This window comes from Mustela putorius, unplaced genomic scaffold (assembly GCF_011764305.1).
Source record: "Mustela putorius furo isolate JIRA1106 unplaced genomic scaffold, ASM1176430v1.1 tig00000275_pilon_pilon_pilon, whole genome shotgun sequence".
Lineage (NCBI taxonomy): Eukaryota > Metazoa > Chordata > Mammalia > Carnivora > Mustelidae > Mustela > Mustela putorius.
The window spans coordinates 28,419,105-28,443,118 of NW_025421341.1; the positions used below are offsets into that span (position 1 = coordinate 28,419,105).

Genomic DNA, 24,014 nt, shown 5'->3' on the forward strand with positions numbered 1-24,014 from the left:
GCTCTCTTGAGAGTAAAAATTTAGCTTTCGTGTATATTATCAGACTATAAACCTCCCCCTCCCCCCAGTTTCTCTGTATTCTGGATCCTGGAGCACTGTATCATTATCCATTGCTTGACAGTCCTTGAGTCATGCACAACTGTCAACATCTACATTGTTGTATAGGCAAAAATCATGAGGAACATATGGTTCCCATTCTACCAAGACTTTGATTTCATGCTGTTACCAGAATGCTTAGAAATCCTGATTGGATGGGAAGATTAGCTTTTTCCCTAGTGGAATAATTTCATTATAACAGAGGTGTCATCTCCCTAAGCTAAAAGTGGAAAGAATAATAGAAAGATTACAGATCATGAAAAAAAAAAAACTAGAAAGGCTTTATTATAAATTATGACATGACTTCAGAGAGTACATCTTGATATATTTGAATAAACCCCTTAAGTTTAGGTAACTAGATTACTTTGTTTCAATTCTCATTTTCTCCTTTGCATCACTTATACAGAAAGCACTCCTCGCCATCTGGCTGATTTATAGGCTAAGAAGAACTTTCAAGGCTTCAGTGCCCCTTGTCTATCTGAGTTCATGGAAGGGACCTACTTAACCCCAAGAACATCAACTCTGTTAGTATAGCACAACAGAAAGCCCAACTTTATCTTGACTTCAGAACTTTGAAAGAGATAAGTCATGAGGTATTTCAATGACTGGTTTCTATGACATCAGAAACACCTGTGTATTTTATAAAGATGTTCAAGAAATAAACCAAACATATAGTTATAATCTGAGCTTTGCTGGTATCTATATTCCTTTATTCTTAATATAAAAAAAATTCAACTTTAATTTTGCACTTTGAATTTTTTCTCTGAATATTAATGAAATTATTAGAGATGAATTCTACATTTGGTTCTAAGTTTATTTGAAAGTACGGGACTTTTTCTGTTTCATTCAGTGAGACCTAAAGAACTAGTTCTGGGGACCTTCTAGACACTAATCCCCAAAGGTGCCATAAGCTTCTAGACACTAATATATCTGCAGAGAAGACATTGTTTAATCAGTGTATACTGTGGTTTGGAATAAGAAGGGCATGGGGTTGAAAAGATAAGGTTGATACAATGTGATGGCTCCCAAACTCTATTCTGTGAAAAGAAGAGAAAAAAGTAAGGAATAACAAAAGAAAGAAACATAATAATCATAAATTTTCCTGAAGCTGAAAATATGAAATGTAAAGAACTACATGTTATGCTTTCCCTCTTCTCCTTTTTACTCGAGATTTTGGTTGGGGGAGAGGATAATGGTGTTTTTGTCTTTGTGCGTGTTTTGTTTTTGTTTTGTTTTGTTTTATCTCAATCGTTAACAACCTCACTTTGTTTGAAATTATCCTAATGCATATGAATGTGACTGAGAACCACTGTGTTTTCAAGGGTGATGAGAGCACAGCAGCCCAGTGACCTCTCATCCTTATCCCAATGAGCCTATGAGTGAGTCCTGAAGCAAGTCAGTATGCTTCTCTGGATATTAATTTTCTCCTATGTAGAAATGGACTTTATAGTAGTGTTTATTCACCTTCTCTATAGTTAAAACATGTAGTTCCTCCAAACCTGATAGAGTTATCAGTCATGATTAAATTATTTCCACTTTCTAAAGTATCTGTCACAGAATATCTTTAGGAGAAATTTTTCCTGGTTTTGGTCACATACTGAAAGATAACTCCTATGAGAACACTTGACCACCAAAAATAACCTCTTGATGACAGTGTGGTGACTGTTACTAGTTTCTAAGTGGTACTTGAAGCACCTTTTCCCCCCACACTCTTTGAGAAAGTGGGGGCAGAATTGTAAAGAGAGGGAAAGAGAGAAATGTGACCTCTTCTCTTTCCTAATTAAATTCCCCTTCCTTCTTTCTTCTATCTAATCTTCCACAGTGTATGAAACAGATGTTCCGTTCTATCCAAAAAGTAGAAATAAGTGATATATGTGATTTGTTTTAGGAATGCACATTTGGATATATGAAAACTGAAACTCTTATAGCAATGCACAATGTTAATTTTATTTCTCCCCGGATATTCCAAATTAAAAAAAAATTGCAAGACTGTAGTACAGTTTCAGATAGCATTAAGAATCAGGAAGATAAACTTAAGTTTATTATTTTTAGGGTCTGTTGGTGCATGAAAAATTACATTCAGATATCATATTGTTCTAAGAAATTAGTTATGAATTTAGACTTTGGGGACAATCCTTGGGAAAAATCAGTTTGTAAGTGAAAGTAATTAACAAAAAGAGTTACTGGGAAAAAAATGTAGTGAAAAAAATCTACTGGTCACTATTGGATAAAATAATAAAGTCATTCCCCCACCAAAAGCTTGTTTCCTCCCTTATTTGAGTCCCATTTAAGCAGAAACTCCTTTGTATTGTTACAATTGCCATAATACCAACTTACACAATAAAACATCCATATTATACTTCACTATACTTCTTACTCTGAGGAAAAATAGGTCAGATAAAAACTTAGAGCTTATGCGTGTATGTATAGAAACACATATTTTTGCATACATATATAAATATATTCATATAAGTTATATTATATAACATGGCATATACGCATATATTCAGCAGGCTTTTAAGAATGGAATGAGGAGAGTCCTCAGTAAATGTAGGAAATAGGATGACTTTAAATAATTTCAACAGTGTGTCTATAGGAGTCAGTGAGACACACACCAGAGTTAATCCACATCTTATTTTTATTTAAAAAAAAAAAATAGCTCCCTCTCCGCCTGCAATCTTTATTCAACATACGTGTGTGCCATGCATGTTCTTTCTAAGTGGGTTAGTTTTGTTCTCATGCCATGGGAGCAGGTGGCATGAAGCTGTTTTGATGAGGTTAAAAGGCTCCTCCCCTCTTTCCCCAAGCAGCAGCCCGAAGTACGTCAGCAGTAATTGTGTGCCTGGCTCAGCTATGCAGGGAGGGTGGAGGCAAAATTGATATCAAATAAGGGTATCAAACTGAGATCCCGATGTTCCATTTAAGTTGTTGCTCATTTTTATTAGCCATGCCAGGGGTGAAAAGCTTATCACTGAAACACCCTCTGTAGTAGGAACATTTATTTTGGATGGATTTCTATTTTTCTTCTCCATAAAGATTGAATTTGTGTTGTAGTGGATATCAATGAAGGGGTTTCTTTATCCTTTTTTTGTTTTATTATTTACTAATCAGGCTTCAGTTCAGACAGATAAAAGAGAGAGATTCTGTTGCCTTAGATGTGAGGACTTTAATGAGGATGGGAGGCCCCAGGGAGGCGAAATCCGAAGTAGAACGATGCTGCTTTCGGGTTTCTTGTCATTTCTTCAGTTCCTTCTTCTCCTCCCGTTTCCAATGGGCCTAGTGAGCAGGAACTATCCAAGGTGCTAGAATGCTGGCAGCTTTGCCGTTCAATGCAGACGGATTGCAGAAACAGAGAAGAAAGATTACTGCTTATTTCAGAAGGTAGGTTCTTTGTTTCAGAATCCCTGATTAATCAGCAGCAGCATCAACAGACTAAGGCAGCTGGAGAGGAGAGAGAGAAGCAGGAAGGGAGGGAGTCAGGGGCAGGGAGGGAGGGAGGGAGGGGAAAGAGAGAGAATGAGAGAGAGAGCTGGTTGTCACGGGGGAGGGACGATGCCACAAGCTAGGCTGCTCCAAACCTTCTGTATGTAAGTGGCAATGAGAAAGAGCATCTTTTTGGCTGAAAGGAGACATTTAGAGAGGATGCTTCTGATTTTTTGTTTTCATTTATTTTTGTCTTCACAGAATATAATCAAATGAGGCACCTTAGCCAGCCTGGGTGATTGCTTCGAGTCTTGTAATCATCTGTGTAGCAAAGTGGGTAAAATCATTCAATTTCTTTCCTGCTGGACCTGGAAGGAGAGGGGCTGTGTATTCATCCCCACCCATTAGCTATGCCCTCTTTTCTCTGAATGTCGATTTAAGGAAGCAAGCACCTGTCTTCTGCCACCGTATCTTCCTAGCAAACTTTAAAGGCCATTTTATCTGATAGGAAGAACATCAAGAATGATCTGATCTCTAGTGATGAAGAATCTGGGAATGGACACTTTTCCCATCCAGATACAATGCACTTTAATTGAAGAAAAACTGAGCTGAACTACAAGTCTGTTTCTTATGGTGCTGGATTACTCCTACAGAACTGCCCTGAGATCAACCGCGAGAGAGGGCTCTGACAGACACAAGTCACCTTCTGATTATTGCACTTAGCTCTCCCTGGAGACTTAAATTTTGGTATGTATCTCATTTTTCAGATTCTCTAAGCATGCTAATTGAATCCAGCACTAAATAGACCAAGCAATCTAGCTATGAAATGGAATGAATTTTATCTGGGGATACTTAATGCTGAAGTTTGCATGTCTTATTAGGTGGAACAGAAATAAAGCCACAGCGAAGGCATCCAAGGCTTTAATAAGCCTCAGGCTATTTTGTACCCTCTTACTCACTTAGTTACATTATCACAGAAATGGTTAAACTAAATTTTCATTGGTAAAATAAGCCATGTTAAATTATTAAATGCATTGAAAATATTTTCCAGGTTGTTAATTGGTATTCACGTTGTGCATGCTAGCTATTTATCTGCTATTCCATACCATAAATATTTTATAACAGTCTCTCAGCACATTTGTGTCAGTCTAATTTTGCATTTTAAACAAACAAACAAACAAACAAACAAACAAAAAACCCAACTATCAGACATACACCAAAGCTTCTTCCTAACTGAGTAGACATAAACCTCTTTGAGAAACATGTATTTTAATATCACTCGATATCAGGAAGGTTTCCTTAGTCTCATCACAACAAATATTTTCTGTAGAACTTTAAGAAGACTTGTTTCACTTGGGACACACACTTATTTTGTTGGGTGTCTCCATTTTAATTTTTCCAAGAACCAGAAATATTTTAAATACAAGAAATTTGTCTTCCCTAGCTGGAAGAACTATTACATGAAATAATGTTTTCCTTCTTATTAGTAAATTCTAAAGTTGTTTTGGTACCATAGGACTATATCTTTTTTTTTAAACATAGCCCCCAAAAAAGGAATCCAGTGTAAGAAGTTACACAGTGTAGTCTTAGTCATTTTAACATGCAAAAATTTATAACCAAGTAGTATGAAAGAATTACTTTAGAGCAAGAGTGAAAATTAACTCCTGTCTTAATTCTTCACATGTTAAATAATGTTCCAAGTTCTTTTCTATATTGTCAATTGGTAAACAGATTAACATGAGAATACATGAGCCAGAAATACCAAAATTATTTTACTTCTCTGTGGAAATTGCACCATATGTTTGCCAACTCAGCAAAGAAGGGGACTCTGAAGGACATTGACAGTTTAGGAAATCAGTGAAAACTGACCTGAAAGAAAATACCATAACTTCACAAGGAACTATTGAGAAGCCCAAGGACTTGAGGCATTTGCAAAGTTTAGAAAGAGAAGTGCAAAAATCCTAAAGAAAAGAAGGCTGCCTATTGTTACCAAAAAAAAAAAAAAAAAAAAAAAAAAAAAGTCATAACCTCTCAATTCAATTAGATGGTTTCCATTGCAGCTCCAGTCAGCAATTTATCATACTGACTATATCTACTTTGCAAATACTGCCTTGTAAGCGTCTGGAAACATTTGGCCAAAGGCTCAGAAAAGTACCTCAGCCATTGACATTTTGTATGAGTCCTTAATATTACTGGAAATGTGCTATCTCTTTAGAACACAGACAAATAGCACCATGACAACCTGGGAGTTGGGGGCCAGTGTCCGATTTATAATGCTACTCCATTAACATAATCTATGCCTATTTTACTCATTTTGGGAAGGGAGAGAGTCGAGAAAAACTCAACAAAGTAATCTGCTTTCTGAGAAAAAAGCAATCAGTGTCTTTGTAGTCACTTGAACAAGCTCTCGTGGTTTTAACTCTAACATTTCCCATTTTGGGCAGAACAGCTGCATTTTGATGAAAGTGAGAATAAGAAAATGAGTGTGACCATTTGTGGGGTTGAGCGTAGGATTTTAAGCATAATCAAAGTGAAATGATTATTTATTTTTGACACATTATCAGAAGAAACAATTGTGATGGGGTTTGCACAGGTTACGAATTATAACCAGGCAATCTTGTGTTGATTTGATCCTATGTGAAGTCAGCAAATTTTAGAAATTAATTTGCATACATATTTTACATATGCATATGAAGCCTGATTATTTAAATACTTATATTTTGTCACAATGTGTTTTCAAATTGGTCTGAGTACATGCAGAAAATGGAAGAGATCTTTTTCCTCCTCTTGAACAACAACAGCAAAATAGTTCAAATTTCCTTGGGAAACTTACCTGAATAAGTTGATCCTGCTGGACAAAATAGAATTCTCTAACTTGGGGAAGATGCAATGTCTGGAGTAGAAGGGAAAATCAAATTTTAATAGTTCCAATTCTAATAACTTCCTCACAGCGTTGAGACAGGTGTGGTGTGAAAAACCTCAGAAATAACTAAAGAAAGGAGCCTGGAACAGTTTTCCTTGTGCAAATGAAATGAAATACATAAATGTGAAAAGAAAGTAAAATGCCTAATCTATCTACCAGAAAATTTATTCCCTTATATGTATTTTTTCAGTCAAAAAAAACCCCCACAATTATAATAATAACAAAAGATAAACATTACATTATTCTAGCTATAACATTATCTTATAGGGTTAACTGTTACCTAAAATGTAAGCTTCTTAACTTCAAGAACTGGAGAACAGTTCTATCCCAAACAGCTGCTTTTTCTTCCTCTATCAGTCAGTAGATATGGCCAATATATGGATTAAAGGAGTTTTCACAACTTTAAATCTTAGAAAACCAAAGTTTTAGATGGAAAACAGTTCTATCTCAGGAATTCTGAATAAACAGTTTAAGAAGAGAAAGAGGAGGCACACACAAGGGCCAGTGGGCTAATTCATTCAGATGATACTAACAGAGTAGAACCCTACTTTTGGTAAATGGTGGCCAATGATCCATCAGAAAGCTCTGCCTGGTAAGTAAGTGAACACACCCACTTGAGCCAGTCCTTGTAGAATCAGAGTGACCGATGTCTCAGCACATGAAGTTACACTAAAAAAGGAATTTGTTTGGGGATTTTAAGAAAAGAGAAATACTTTAGCATGTATAATAAGATGGCATGCTTAATTTTTATCTGACCCTTCAACAACAGCCTATAATTAATTAAATACCTTCTATACCATGGGAACCCAATCTTAACACCAGTCAGTATAGTGTCACATTAAATATCTTCTGGTAAACTGAGGCTACAAAAAAATTGATTCCTTAATTTACAAGGTAAATCTACATAAATACATGTTCTTAAAGTTTTTGCAAACACTTAATTCTCAAAAATGTGCTCTATTTTTTTTTTTTTTCACTTTAACGTTGAAAGTCATGTAGTGTCTCAGCTTCTTGGGTTCCTTGGATGCAAGTAATGGTGACAGAAAGAAAAAAAAAGAAGTGGGTTTTTATGTTTCTATGGATTCCATTTGGATACCTTTGTATGTGTAATATATAGTTTTATTTCAGTGGAAACATTGTAAAGAAGTGTAATGCTATTTTCAGCTCTGGGCTCAGCATGGATAAGGTACAGTGATGGTTTTACACAAAAGAAAATAAAGACATGGTTAATTCAATACAAAGTGAAATGCTTGTATTTTAAATATGGACCACAATCTCACCAGTTTAAATTGGTTCATCTTAGCTGAATAGAGTGAAATTTTAGGAAACATCACAATATTATATAAAATAGTCTTTGTGAAGGGTGTGGTCTACAGGGAATAAGTTACAAGAGTGAAAGAATAAAATAAAGATGAACAATTAACTATCCAGTTGTTTTTAAGCCAACATCTGTAGCTTTTATTAGAATGGCAATGATTTTAAATATAGTAATCAAAAAATCAAACAAAAGGAGGGTTTTATGAATGCACAATACAGCAGTAGAAGAAAGACATAAAGTGAAGATGTGAAGATGTGAAGCTGTCTGATTTGTATGGGGATTCTGATTTCAGGTCATTTTAAGTGCTTTCCCAGGACAGTCCTAACACAGATTTTCAATATTAGCCACAACTTCCAAGAGAAAGAACACACATACAAATCTTACACTCTTTGAGTCCATCTCATACATTCTTATTAAAACCTATCTACCTTGTAAATGAAGACCAAATATGTCAGTTTTCAACTAATGCTCTAAATTGTTAGGAGCAAAAATGGCTGTAGACATATACTAATTCAAATAAAGGGGATAACTAGAAAAATGCAAAACCAAAAGCTCCCTTCAACCTTGGTCACTTTGTTGTCACAAATGTACCATGCAGTCATTTGAGGTCTAATAAGAATCTCTTACTTATCACAGTAGGGCTACATATGCTACCTAAAGGAGAAGTGCTCTTTTGCTTTTTAACTGTGGTCTCCCTAAGATGCCAACATTAGGAATTAGGTGCTCAAGACAAGCCTTTACAAAATACTTGCATACAGGATTGTCGTTCAGGGACCAGAAATGAATTTGATTTAATACCCAGCAGTCAAAATGAAGCCAAGTTTTTAGTGGTATAGAGCATACCTTATTCAATATCTATCTTAGCCATAACTATAAATTTCTGAAAGACAAACAGATTTATGATCATACCTGACTGTGGGTTCTCACTACACAGAAATTGTAGCAGGTGCAATAAGACAGACACTTCACATCAAGTTCCCTTTTCTTTAGTGAGGCCTAACCTTCCTTTAGTGAGGAGTGAAAGAATGAATCCCTTCATTCAGAGTTCAGGGGACTGAGAAACATCCTTTGGCTTGGAAGGGTGGAGACAGAGTGCTCGAGCTTCATGTTTCTTCTGTGCCAATTCCCTTATTTCCTAGGTGTAGAAAATGGGACAAAATGGATAAGCCATCTGTTTGCACGCATTTCGGTAGAGGCAAGTCTATGAATGACTTCCATGACTCCATTTGCACATCTGTGACTAAGAACATTGAACTGCACTGAACATTCTATTCACTTATGTTCCAAAGTAAAAAAAAAAAAAAAAAAAAAAAATTGTTTATCAAGGAATCAAGGAGTGATTACTAAACATCATCTTGGTCATGGTTAAGAATTGTAAAAACTATCTAATAGCAATGTTAGGTACTAATGATTATGCTCACATTTCTTGAATGTGAATTTTCTGACTTAAATTCCAACAGTGTAAGTATCATTCCAACCACCATTGCAGAAACATGGAAACTAAAGCTTTAGAGGATTTCATTAAATTACACAAAGTCAGAGACCTAGGGTTCCTTTCATTGGGATTTTCAGGACATACTGCTCAGTTATGTTATGCTCTTCAGGACTACCTAACTGTCCTCTGCCCTGCCCCCTATTACAAACTACCTTTTGGACAAGAGAGCAGAAAAGTGTGATGCTTAAATAGGAGTAGGGTTCAAGCCCATTGTTTATATTTATTTTTGAAGGCTAGATATAATTGTCATATGATTGTCAAAAAATGTTCTGTGTTCATCCTCAAAAATGGTGACCATAAATCATGATGAACCAATGAAAGCTACCACTGCCATCTGAATCAGTGCCCTTGTCACACTGCATTGTGATTTTTTATTTATCATGCTTACGTACTGCAATGTGATTGTCTAGAAGGACACAGTTTTGCCATATCAATGCCTGGTTCATAATAGCTGCTCAAGAAATATTTGAATAGGGGTGCCTGGATGGCTCAGTCAGTTAAGGGTCTGCCTTTGGCTCATGGCATGATCCCAGAGTCCTGGGGTCCAGCACCCCACACTGAGCAAGGAGCCCAGAGGAGAGTCTTCATCTCCCTCTGCCTTCCATTCCCCCTGTACGTGCTCTTTCTCTCTCTCTCAAATAAATAAATAAAATAAAATTTTATTTTATTTTACTTGAATAAGTGAACAATTGTAAAGTCAAATCCTTCCCTAGAACTAGATGACAAACATGATTATCATATTCATCGGGTTTCATCATCTGTAAGTTTTACTAGGTTTTATGGTTGATTTTTGTTCCTTAAATTTTTACCTCAACTTTAAAAAAATATCTTATGGTACAACTTTCCATAGTATAAATATTTTATGATATTATTGTTTAAAACTGTCTTGGAATAAACACAACTTAAACTCTAGCTGATTGGAAAAGACCACTTAGAGAAATAATTAATTTTCGAAAGGACCCAATTAACCTTGTTAATATTTGGAATACATAAGCTGTATAAAGAATGTCTGGTGTCATTTGTATGGGAGGAACATTTAAGGGAAGAAACACGAATTTGGGGGTAGTACCTGTCATAATGAGATATATTCAGTTTTGCTCAAGGGCAAAGTGGGAATGTTCCTCTTCCACCCTGAGGCATTATCTCTGGAATCCTTGTAAGACTGACTTGGCTCACTTAACTATGATAGAATTAATTGCCATAAAGTTATACAGATCTTTTTTTTTTTTTTTAAACCCAGGTACCCCTAGTGCTGAAGTCTTTGGTAGAAATAAATTCTCAATAATGGTAACACTTCAGCCTTCTGAGAGTCATGCCCCTTTATTATTTTTTTTCCAGAAAATTGTAGTTGTTTGTCACAGTAATTTCTTATTTCTATATATGTCCACCACGTGAGCATCTACACTCATGGACTGATATTATAATACAATTCAATTATGCTAGATAATTGGAATTATAAGATCATTTCATTTGCCATCCCATTATGGCTTAAAACCAAACCAAACATAATAAAACCTAACATAACAAAAAGGAAATCATGAGTCAACAAACAACTCCTATCTTCTAGTTTCAACAATTTCTTACAGATTGGATAATAAATCTTTAAATTCAGAGTGGGACTCAAATAACATATGAATTGACTGACAGCTGAAATGCTAATAAACTCTGATAAGAATTAAAGTTTCTATAGCTACCATCCAGGTATGGAACATGATTATACTTGTGAAAAAATCAAAATGAAAATGAATTATAATGGCAAAAATGAAAGTCTAGGATATTTACTTTAGATAGTTTGGCTGATATTTTAAAAATGTCTTTCTGAGCCTTTTAAAGAAGATAAAAGATATAAATGTAATTTATAATTTTAAATGGCCGACATTTTTTCTTTTTGCTTTTGATTTTACAATCTGACACAATTATACAAGTTTTTTATACAACAGTGAAGATGCAATTGAGGACAGTAAGCCTTATCAAGCTAAAAGGGTAAAGTACTTATCTTGTATGCAATTAATTAATTGAACTTCAGTTCTATTTTTGATTGATTAAGACACCATTTCTTTATCCCCTGGTTTCATTGATTTCTATGATTCATTGGATTCTTCTACTTCAGGGCACCCTGATTTTCATTGCCTGATGGTTTTCCATCACCCATCTATCTATGCACATACACACATTTGACATTACCACTGCTGCCAATCTTCTACCTGTACTTTTATCATGATAATGTTAACTAACATTATTATATGCTTATTGTTATTAAACTCTACACTGATTTTTTTTATAGCATCACCTCTCTAAATCATTCCATCAGCAGGAGGTAGAAGTTATTATTTCCATCATTTTGTAAGGGAGCATCATATATGTGTTGGTTGGAATTCTTATGCTTTGTTGTATTTTGATATGATTTTGGTTTTTCAGTAATTTGTCCTATGGTTTGGGTTTTTAAACCTTCATGCAGCAGTGATAATTGTAGTTGTCACTGCTTGAATTACCAGACTGGTGAGAATTAATGTGATCTTGGTGACCTATGATATTTGAGTTATTAAGTAAGAAGTCATGATGGAGCACCATTTTGGGAAATACTGTTGGATCACAAAGGGATTATTTCCAAAACATATTATATTAGAAATGTGTATTTCCTTGATTGCTGCTTATGTTTTGCACAAATGGATTAGGTTTGTAGATCTTAATTTAAAATTATAAGGAAAACACACACAATAAGAAAGTTCATTTCAAATAATTCTATCGTTCTATTTGAAATTGAGCAGAGAAGTCTTTATAGCAATTAGAAATAAATGAAGCTTGGATCTGATATATCTTATTGATATAAGAACACATTTCTGAGAAACAAAATCATGACGCTAAATACATAAACCAAGCATTGATGTTGGCACACTGTATTTGTATGCTCATATTACCTTTGAGAGATTTGGCTTTTGATGTGCTAATTTTATTGGTTTGAGGAGAGTATTTACTACTCCACCAATATTCATTTAATATTTACTTCAAATACACTTGTTGGTTTGTAATTTCTAATGAGACATTTTCTCTAAATGGATTCTACCATAATTATTGGAGCTTTGGACTGACAAGATATTAGGATGAATATATAGTGCCTTGATTTTTATCTTCACCTTTGATAAAGGTAAAATGTGTTCTCATCTTACAGGAAGTGTTCCTTTTTACATGATACCCTCCAAGATGATGAGTTCTAATCCTGAGGAAGACCCTTTGGACACATTTCTCCAATATATTGAGGATATGGGGATGAAGGCCTATGATGGCTTGGTTATTCAGAATGCATCAGACATTGCTCGAGAGAATGACCGCTTGAGAAATGAAACCAACCTGGCCTACTTGAAGGAGAAGAATGAAAAACGCCAAAGACAAGAAGAAGCAATAAAACGGTAAATATAAACAAAATATTCTGAATCTTGCATACACAAGGAAATCGGTCAGTTCTGCAAAGCCTATGATATTGTCACCTGGTCAGGAAGTGTATTTACCACAATTAGGCTGGGTGAGACCATGAAATTGGCACCTGAACTATAACAGAAACACAATTCACCCGACTCACAGGACTCTTGCCTTAGTTAACAAAAGTTATTTACTGGTGTGCTGTGCATATGGAAGTACATCTGGGACTGGGAAAGAATTCAGTTTTCTTTAATATAAGCTCATACAAAACAACCTCTTGATAAAAGCCCAAGGGAACATATAAACATTTTCAGAGTCGATGTTCGATGAAAGACTCCACCTTAGTTAATGGTCTTTGTTTATAGTTCTTACTTTATAATAGTACATTTTCTTAGATTATAAAAAGACTCATCGATAATTAGAATCAAATGAGTCTCTGAAGGCAGGGGGAACCCTCAGTGTGCTCTCTATGCAGTTTTATGACTATTACATATCTTTTCTGGTACCAAGTGCCCCAGGTTTGTTGAAATGCAATGACTTTTATACTGCAAAACCTACAGCTACAAGCAAATAAGTGCCAGATTACAGCTTCCAAATTGAGGCTAAATTTCCTGGGGCACTGAAACCCAAAGAAGGATATACATCTTTTGATTTTCCAAAGAACGTCATAGTGTTTCTGGCATATGTGTTTGTGTGTGTGTGTTTGTGTGTGTGTGTGTGTGCACACGCTCAATAGGGGGACTGGTAGAGGCATATTGTGTTATACAAAGTCTTATTTCTTCAGTAATGTCTATTTACTAAATGTGATGATTCAAAATTTGGAAAATTAATCCATATTAATTAGCTGGATACTAAATAATATTAGTTAAGCTATTTGGATATTTGGTGGATTTTTCATCTAATCAGACATTAATACTTTGCTTACTCCTGTGAACAAACAATATGATATTTGGGAAAACAAATTATTATTTTAATGAACTATTTATTCTTATAATGAAACTAGAGAAGGATGCACTACTTTAATCATTTAATGACAAATAACTTTATATGAGAGGTTTGAGAGAGAGAGAGAATTGGAAACCCAAAAAGGAATTGTTATAGACAATTATTTTGAAAGAGTGTTATCTTTTTATTTTGGACTATTAAAATGGAAATCTATGCATCACCAGGTATAAAGAGGTTTGTGAAGTTACATATTTGATAAACATTGTCATGACTGCATACATTTAAGCCAATACATTGTTGGCGACTATGTTATTTTTTTATTTCTATCCAATTTTATTTGGTATCGATGATTCCCCTCTAGAATATACTAAATACCCTTTCTTCAGGAAAATTTTTCCCCTTGGGAAGTAATTCAGATGGACTTCTGTGTGTATGCAAGCATTTTGCTTTTATGAGACTGGGTTTTCTAAAATTCTTAACAAAAATGATAACCTACATTGTCTTCTAAAACTCAATCATTCATTCTTTCCTTTAAACTTAAAAATAGAATTATCTGCAGAAGTTTCATTAGACTTTTCAAAGTACTTAAGTGTGCTTATCACTGTGCTATTAACTTCTGTCTTTCATCAACAACCTTTAGAAGGGTTCTATCTAAAGATATTAAGACAGTGGACTGATCTTCAAATTGAATTCTGACTCCTCCCTGAAATAAGGATTAGACAAAGAGATTTAATCCTGGTCATAAGAAATGACACTGATCCTGGTCAGATAGATAGGACTCCTCACATCTGAGGTCAAGATGATTCAAGGCCAGAGGCAAACAATGAATGTAATAGGCACCATGACTCCTGATATCCAAACTACAGTGTAAGTTTCATGAGCAGAATGATCCCATTTTTCTATACAGTTCTTCTAGCAGGATCTAAAGCAGGTCTATTTTTCAATAAACATTTGCTCTTAAGTGTATTAATTGATTGGAGAAATACATCTTAAAATTTTGCTAAGTGCCAGGCAGTGTTCAAGACCTTGAGGAGACAGCAATGAATAGAACAAAGTTCCTGATATAAGGAAGCTACATTCTAAGAGAAGCGACAACACTAAACATAATTATATATAAATAAATATAAAAGGTGGTAAAACAAACTTGGTAAAGGAGATAAAAAAGAGCCCAGGGAAGGCTCCTTAAATGATGTTTGAGACATTGGAAAAGTGCTGCCAAAAATGTGAGGTATATGGCTATTGGCAGGAAGAGAATTCTAGGCAGAGGGAATAGCAAGTTTGATGTGCTCCAAGCAGAGGACAGGGTGTCACACAGTGACCAAGGCAAGGAGTGGGGGGATGTAAGTCTAGACTGGTAGAAAGCCACCAGATAATGGAAAGCTTTATAAGCTTTTGTGTTTTATTCTGAAGTAGAAAACAAAATTTGCTGAAGATTTTTGAGCAGAGGTGTGACCTGTTTTAACTGAGCATTTTTATTGGGGTTACTCTTGCTTCTGTGTTGAATAGATGTTTGGGGTATGGCTAAGTGTAGGAAGTCCAGAGAGACAGCCTTTGCAGTAAAGTAATTCAGGTGAGAAATGATGGTGACTTTGACTTGGGTGGTTATAGAAAAGGTGGCATAAAATGATCAAATTATCAGCACCGTCAAAATTTTCTAATTGATGAGATAGAAGAGTTAAGTTAAGAGAAAAATAAAAACAAACAAAAAGATGGCTTTCAACTTTGTTTTGCTGTTGTTTTATGTGCATGTGTGCATATGTGTTTTGCTTTGTCTTTTGCCTGAAACATGAGAAGAATGATGTTTTCATTCAATGAAATGGCAAAGACAAGATGAGAAGTTTGAGCTAACTGTTGAAGGAATAAAAGCTCAGCTTTGGTATCCCAGTTTTGTGAGCCTTTTTGGATGCTCAAGTGGAGAATCTGGATCCAGGATTTATGGTAAGATCGAAGCTAGAGGTATAAATATGAGGGTCATCATAGTCTATAGATTTCAAGGCATGAGTCTAGTTGAGTACACTTAGAATCTAAAATTAGGGAGGGTTGGAAGAAGCACCCCTGACCCTTCCCTGGGGCACCTGACTGCTTACATGATAGGAACAGTAGAAGAATCCAGGAAGAACAGCCATGAGAGAGGGCGGAAACCATGAAGGAAGGTGATAACTCAGAGTGAAGTCAGAAAGGTGGTTAAAGAAGATAGATTTTTATGAATGGATCAGCTAAGTTCAAATCTGAGAGATGATGCCTCTTCCCACATTGGTGTTATTGATAAGAACAGTTTTGGTGAAGGGCTAGGGACAAAACCCAATGAGATTATATTCATGAGAGAGTGGGAAGAAAGGAAGTGAAGCAAAATATAGAGAACTATTTTGAGGGCTTTAAAGCCTAAAGAAATTCAAAAATATGGAGAGTGGTTGCAGTGGAAAGTGGGGTCTTTGGTACTTTGTTTTTCTATATATTTCCTTTAAGAAGAGAGAAAACTAGCTTATTTAAACGGCTCATATGAATGGTTACAATAGAACGGGAGATGCTAATGGCTTAGGAACAAAAAGGAAAAATTACTGTGATTATGGACTTGAGTAGGCAGGAAGGGTTAGGATGTAAGGCATCTTAGAAAAAAACAGACTGTTCAGCCATCATAGGAGAAAAGATGGCCCAAGGTAAGGATGGCTGAATGAGACTGAATGAATGACTAACCATCAGGACACGGTCCTGAACCTGGTTCATCTTATTCCGAACACTGCTGTGTTACTGCTTCTCTAGCTGTTCATGTGATAGGATTTGAAGATGTGTTATGTGTCCCTCTATCGGTAACTCTACGCACTCTTTCCCAGGCCCACGCTTCCACATGTTTTTCTGGAATCCTAATTTAAAGTGTAAATATCTTTGGAAGGACAAAATGCTAGCAAAACCTCCTAAATTGTTAAGACTTCTAAATGTCTTTCTTCCCCAAAAGCATGGCCCATGTACAACATGAGGATATACAGATCTCTGGATATTGTTGGGGGTTGGGGTTTGAGAGACAAATAGCAGAGCCAAAAATTCAATGATCAGACAGGAAGAGGGGCCCAAAGATCTCACATGACTCTGTGCCAGGGCTGACTGTGGGTCTCTTAAGTTATCCCCTCTCAGTGTCCATTGTAATATCTAATCAACCTTATTTTGTTCATATGGTGACCAGTATTTTGGGATTCTGACAATTGAAAGCACAGTGATCTTTTACTTTTCTTGTAGTACATTTTTGGAATTACTTCAATTTTCTTAATAGAAAATATGCTTTTAATATTTTTTAAAACCTCCTAGCAAGATTCTGGTCATGCAAGCATTTTGGGGTTTCAGGGTTGGCAGCAAAAGCAAAATACTCACATCTAAATTTAACACATATTTTAATATTTTTAACATGTAATTTATGTCTAGTTGTAAACAAAATTCTATATGACATTAGTTAACACAGCTTAATCAATTAAAATTCTTTAACATGTCTGCTGAATGACTTCTTAAATATATGCTATGATTTAATATATGGGATATAAATGCTGAAAATCTAAAGATGGGGCATGTTTGACCTTGAAAAGGCATTGATGATAATTCTCTGTGAAATATGCCAGTTGCAATTTCAGAAATGTGCAGACTGCCAAGGATTGCTTAAAAAATGGAAATAGGATTTCATATGATTGACCTTCTGGATCACATATGTGCCGAAATGCCTTTTGTGCTGAAGCTGGGAGGCTTAAAACACTGAGCTCTCAGAAAAAGAATATCCTCATCACTTTCTCAGTGTTGTAAGTCACTTAAGCTTTCTGAGTCCAATTCCTTATTTTTAAACTAGCTTGAGCCCCCTGTCACTCTTAACTTTCTGGTATCTTTACTTCCGTTTCTCAAATGGGATTTTATTAAAAGGCTTGTGGGGAAAATTCTAAATAAATAAAAACAGTGATCCTGTTAGTGCATTTTTTTTTTTTTTAGCAGCCCCAAATAACATTTGATGAGAAAGAATGGGAAAGAAAGACCGAAAGGAGAAAAGTTAATGGAGAATGAAAAAATTATTTCAGTAGCTCATCGTTTCTGCTATTTTAAATCCTAATGGCTTTGTGCAGGCACTGTTAAATGAGATTTACTTTTTATTAAAAAGCCTGTAAGAAAACAAACACTCAAACCCTACAGCTTCCAACAAGTGAGCTCACTTGAGGGGGGTTACAGAAATCTAGTGTGTCATGTGCAGGGGTGAAAAGAGATGTTTAAGAAACAGGGATGATGGGGATGTTGAACCGCTGATGCAGCACAGGACCAGACATTAAGGGAGGCAACTTACCAAAGAGAACAGAATCTGGCCACAGACATGTTGGAAAGGCAGTGCCTGAGTGTGCCTGTGAACATAAGGCCAGTTTCGGAAGTTCACTATGTATAGGTAAAGACTTATTTAGGATTCACTGAGGAGGAGAGGCGATCAAAAGAGCATCTGGTATACCAAGACCACATTGAGGTTTGAGGCTTCCTTTCAAGTGAATTTTTCTCTCTGGATTCTGGAGCTTGTCCCAACACTGTCTACTTTTACTATTAGCCACAGAATTTTGAAAACAATATAGACAACCTCCTTTTAATAAAAAGCAACAAGAAAATGTGTTCTCAGTACGTGTTTCTCTGAGTGTGTTTTCTGTTATCCGACTGGGTTGGATTTCTTTTATTTTTTTTTCCTCTAATGAAACAAATGTTACATTAGTGAAATTCTCCCAAACATTGCAAGTCTGGAAGACAGCTCTCCACTAGAGCAAAGTGATTCTGTCACAAAGGACTACTTAGGCTGATTAGGAACATCTCTGTTCCCTGTGGATGCCCTCAAGGGACCTATACGAGGTTATATTTCCTCTTTAAAAGTGACAGTAAGAAATGGAATTAGATTACTTAGAGCTCCTTTAAAAAAAATCCATGCAATTGCATATTAGTATGTATACATGGAAGCTATTTATATTTGAAGGTTTCAGTATTTCTGTTAGTCAAAGAGAAACAAAAGGCCTTTAAACCATGGAGGAAAAACAAATAAAAATAAAAATAAAGAAAGTATTTATTCTTCTTTTTTAAAAACATTGTTATCTAAAAGCAAATGATTCTAATACCAGGGTTTTGAATTGCTTAATATTTTAAATGATTAATCAAGACATAATTACTCTTACTATAAGTGAAATGTTAACATTACATAAATCCTCTCTAGGTAGTTATGGCTTCTGAAATCATACTCATGATTTGTGGCAAGACTATATGGAAGTAGAGAGCATTTGCTGAAGTGCATTTTTGTGAGTGATCTATCCATTCATTGCCATATGAATACCTACTTTGGTCATGAATAGATAATCTCATTGGGTTTATTTAAATTGGAGGCATGTAGAAAAATGAAATACCCTCTTTGTATATCAAAACAGAGGTTGAAACACCATTGCTCAGGTGAGTTAAGGACAGTTAGATGAACCAGGGTTCAGAAACCGAACTATGTCAACTCTTAAAAAGACTAAATGTAAAATATTCTACATCTAGCCTTAAAATATTTAGAAAGACTCTATAGCTAGTGTAGAAATACTCTACAGTTAGCGAAAGCTCCTATGCTTAGAGCCCAGGAAACAAACTCAAAAAGTCCTCAGCCATAATCCTATCTAGAATGAAATTCAAATCTGCAGCATGACAGGGTCTTGCTGGACTGTGTCAGCTGATCTGATCTGATTTGAATTTCTGACCTAATTTTGCTGTAGGACTCAGTGCTCAGGCAGAGAAAACAAGGCTAATGTGTTGATAAGGGGGTGAGATTAAACAGCAGACAGTATCTTAATAACCCTCTCTAATTTCAGCTTCCTCTTGTGCTTGTGATTAATTCCAATCACTTTTGTATTAATCATTTCAAGAAACCTCAAGCTGCTTTGGCTTGTTTTTATGTTAAAATCATGCATCCAGATTTTCTCTCTCTCTCTCTTTTTTTTCAAAGATAAACAAGATATCCAGATAATGGAGTAATTTTGGTTAAACACCAAATGTATGGGGAGATTTTTATTCATTGAACCATACAACCAGAAGACAGAATTCAATAATTCGCCTTCTCCACCCCTCACTGGTTGCTCTTTATTGAGCCAGAAGTCAAATCTACAAGGCTGATCCTAAAGAAATTGATTTATTGAAAGTGTTCCATGTTTTGTTTTGTTTTGTTTTTCAGTGCTGGTGGGGAAAGTTAATATTAATGAGCTTATATCTAGGGACAACACTTATGCCCATTAATATTAACTCTCTCCCCTTAGCCTAAGGACATTGGTCCATTCTGGCCCTTGTGCCTGTTCACTGTGTCAATCAAAGTGCTATCTGTTCTTCTAGCCTGCCATCTTCAGGAAGGGTCACCACAGTCCTAATATGATTAACACAAATATTAGTAGCATTCATCTATTTACAATTTATATTGCCTCCATATTTGTAATGAAGACGATTTTAAGTTTTTCATTCAGTCACCTGCTGAGACAGATTAGAAGCCACAGAAAGAGGGGCCTTTTATGGCGCATTTAAGATAAGCCTCCTTCTCCTCCTCACCTATCTTCTTGGGAGCTATTTATGCTTGTGGTTGTTTCCGTCTGAATTAGATTCCGGACCTGGCGCTGACTGTAGATTTTAAGAATCTTAGTATGTATTCTGTATCTGAAATAAATAGACAGATGTTGGCAAAAGGAGGGCTTTCAGAACATAACCCCACATGGGCCAGTTGGCATGAGGATTAAGCTTTCCTAATGCTGAGGAAATTGCAGCAAAGAGTAGACCTTCCAAACATCCAAACCTACGGCCACCCGAATGATCGAAAAGATACCGTTTGGAAAATTTCAGGTAATCTTTTTTTTTAGAAGTAATGCTAAATATTTAGAGATGGTTATAGATTAATTAGGCAATAGCTTTCAGCCCAGGGCTGTTTTTTTATACTCTTCTGGCCCTCAGAGGATAGTCTCAATCTTTAACTAAACATGGCCTTTGTGAAATGTTCAAAAACCCAGATAAGGGAAAGAAATTATTACAGAGCAAGGCTATGAGTCAGAGGATTTTTTAGCTACTAAAAATGCATTATGGCTAAGAGAACATGTCTAATGTAGCAAATGAAACTGCTAGAGACTGAGTATGCTAATAAAATAGCTCCAAGGCTCTGTCCAACTCTGACTTAGCCTGAAGAAAACATCTTCATTATGAATTTATAGGTCACCTTGAAATTAATTTTAATCATGATTTGATAGAAGGAAAATCAAGCCCCCCTCCCAAAATGGATTTTCACTTCAAATACATGTCTCTAGTTAAAAGCTGTTCTCAATAACGCTTATATTTAGAAATACATGAGAAATATCCATGTCCGTCCTAGAATATGACTATAACTAGCCAGCCAGGAAGCAGGGCGGGGGGGGGGAAGCAGACTACTTTTTTTTTTTTAAGACACCACTTTCAATAGGATATACAAGGAAGATGCTTTAAATATAAAGACCAGCATTTAAAATTCATTATTTTAATTAGTAAATTGCATTTTAGTCTTTGATTTGAGGCTAAGTATACCACTCAGCATAACGTGATGGTTGAATAAGAAATGAGGTTGTTCAGCAATGAAGAGCATTACCAAGGAGACGTCTTAATTTCCTATCAGGGTGACGTGTATGTGTGTTGCTTAGCTATTTTGTTTCCACGGGAATTTTTTTGAAAAGCATTTATTGAACATCTATTTCATGGCATGCATTGTTCTAGATGCTTGGGATAAAGCGGCGAAGTCATAAAAATATTTGCCTTTGTGGGATTTACAATCTTGTGGGGGTAGAATGAGGGAGATAGACAATAAGCTAATGAAGTATAGAGTAACTTAAAATGTGATGTGTCTATGAAGAAAAGTAAATCAGGGCATTGGAGGCCAGGGGTCTGGGGAGAAGGCAATTTTACAGATTGGCCAGGGAAAGGCTCACAGAGCAAGTCACATTTGAGGGAAAAAGCTGTGTTCTAGGATGAGGAAACACCCAGAGAAGATGTCTTGGGTGGGAGCCTTTCTGGCACATTGGAGGAACTGACCGGAGGTGAGTGTGATTGGAACGGGGCAAGTGAGGTCAAAAGGAATGAGGTTGGATCTCGACAGAATATGGATGTCACTGTCAGGACTCTGGTTTTTACTTAAATGAAGTGAGATGAGAAATCATAGCGTTTTGGGAGGAAAAATGCCCTATCTGACTTCTGTAATTAAAAGGAGGGTCATGCTAGAGGCAGAAGCTGGAGCATCAGTTGGGAGGCTATGAAAACAGAACATTTATGAGGAGGGAGATGTTGGTGTGGACCAGATGTGGTGGAGATGTGGTGGAATTGGACATACATTGTGAAGGCAGAGTGGATGGAATGTGGTGACAGGTTCCATGTGGGGTTGAGAACCAGGTGGAAGCATGGCATTCCCATGAACTAGGGTGGAAGGAGAGCAGATGAAGGGTTTTGGTGAGAAGGATTTGGGATGTACTGAGTTTAGTATGTCCATTAGGCTTCCAATGATTTGTTGATTTTGTATGAATTAATGTTTCCTTTTGGATCATTTGTAGGTGAGAGATAGCATAATTTTATAGAAGTTTGAAATACTTTTATAAGACTCTAAAAGTTATACAGACACAAGCATTTAAGTTTGAGGACAGATTTTTTTTTTTTTTTTTTTTTTAGTGTTTATTCAGAGGAGAGCAAGTGCCACAGATTAACCACAGTGAATGAACAATTGCCTTGAGGTCTCTCTATTGTGCAGTTAGTGGAGTTAGTGATCTTGATTCTGAGAGCGACATGATCCACTCTCGGACACTTTGCAGTTTAGTGCAGAGTTAACAAGCTCTAGTCCTATCATTTAAGAATCAAAACAAAAAGCATGTAGGTGTAGGCCTGCCTAATACTTGGTAATTTGAAAGAGAAAAAAAATGCCCCGAGGATGGGTTGATTCAATTATTAACATTGGTAATATCCACTTACTACCTTACTACAATGACAGAGACATAGATAATTAGTTTGTTAAGTGATGCACACTAGGCACTTTTTCTGTTCTTGGGTATGACAACAAACCAGCAGATGGTTATCTCATTGTAAAAAGACAAATTAGAGTAACACTGTGTTTGGGGGTGGGGTATAGGGGAGCATAATTGAGTAGTGGAAAAATCCTGGGACATAGACAAAAGTGGGAGGGGTAACTATCTTTCCCAGCTTCAGTGAGACCCGTAAGAAAGTTCCTTAATTCTCTTCTTTTCTTTCTTTTTTTCTTTATTTTTTTTAAAGTTTTTTTTATTTGAGAGAAAGAGAGAGTGAGAGAGAGCATGAGAAGGGAGAAGGTCTGAGGGAGAAGCAGACTCCCTGTGGCGCTGAGAGCCCAATGTGGGACTCGATCCCTAGACTCCAGAATCAGGACCTGAGCTGAAAGCAGTCGCTTAAACCACTGAACCACCCAGGTGCCCAAAAAAGTCCCTTAACTCTTAAGGTTAAGTTTATTCATTTGGTAATTAGAAATAACAACATTCATCTTTTTGTATTGATCAGAGGAGTAAAGATACAATACACATGAAGCAGCTAGTGGAGTAGCCAACATATTTTTGCTGCTTAGAACTGATAATTGATATTGTAAGGGCCTATTTAGCCAGAGCAGCCCCACCCCGTTGAACTGCCATTTTGTTGTAAAACTTAAATTGACTCTGCCCCCTACCCCCAGGGGAACTTAATAAAAACAAGTCCAGGAAACCAGTCCCAGGTAACAAAGTCCAAATACAAGGGTGGGTCAGGCCAGGTGGAGGTATTCAATCAGTTGGGGGCACACACGGTCTCCTAGCTACCAAGGAGTATGGGCCCCGCCCTTTGGGATCCTTTTGGCACCAATCCTAACCAAGGTGTGATAGGCTAAATCAAATGTCTACTAGGGTAAATTGTAATTCAATTGGTCACCTAGTATCACTGTAGAGTTTCCTGTGTGTGTTACAATTTCATTGGCCGCCTCTGTGTGGCCAGGCCCAACCACATGGCCTTTGCTCTATGAAAGTTAGTCTGGAAAGCAGGGAGGAGTCGTCCTCTGTTAGGGGCAGCCCCGACTGGTTTGTCTGACGGTCGGTCTGATTCTTGATGCTTGGCGTGAAATAAAGCTTTGCTTGACCTTCGCTTTGTATCAGTCTCACTCCTTTAATCACAGACCCATTATTGGGGCCCCATTTTTGGGAGGACCTAACAATATTGTTGTTAGAATTAGTATTATTATTACTATTACTGCTTTTACCATCATCATTATCACCTTCATCTTTATTACATAATATGCTTATATTAATAGTGACATGACATCATGTCCAAAAAGGTTCTGCCTCCCTTTAGGGTAGAAAGCAAAACAGGGAAAGAAACAAGTTAGCTTTGTTGTT

At 36.2% G+C, this 24,014-nt stretch overlaps 1 protein-coding gene across 1 annotated transcript in view; it reads left to right on the forward strand.

Moving 5' to 3' along the window:
• Positions 1 to 2,948: 2,948 nt before the first annotated feature.
• The window catches only part of NYAP2 (neuronal tyrosine-phosphorylated phosphoinositide-3-kinase adaptor 2), a 256,433-nt gene continuing 235,367 nt past the window's right edge, over positions 2,949 to 24,014 (forward strand). The window contains exons 1-3 of the mRNA XM_004776583.2: positions 2,949 to 3,477; positions 3,781 to 4,266; positions 12,425 to 12,662. Coding sequence (XP_004776640.1) covers positions 12,442 to 12,662 — 221 coding nt within the window. The 5' untranslated portion in view covers positions 2,949 to 3,477; positions 3,781 to 4,266; positions 12,425 to 12,441. The remainder of the gene's footprint in view (positions 3,478 to 3,780; positions 4,267 to 12,424; positions 12,663 to 24,014) is intronic.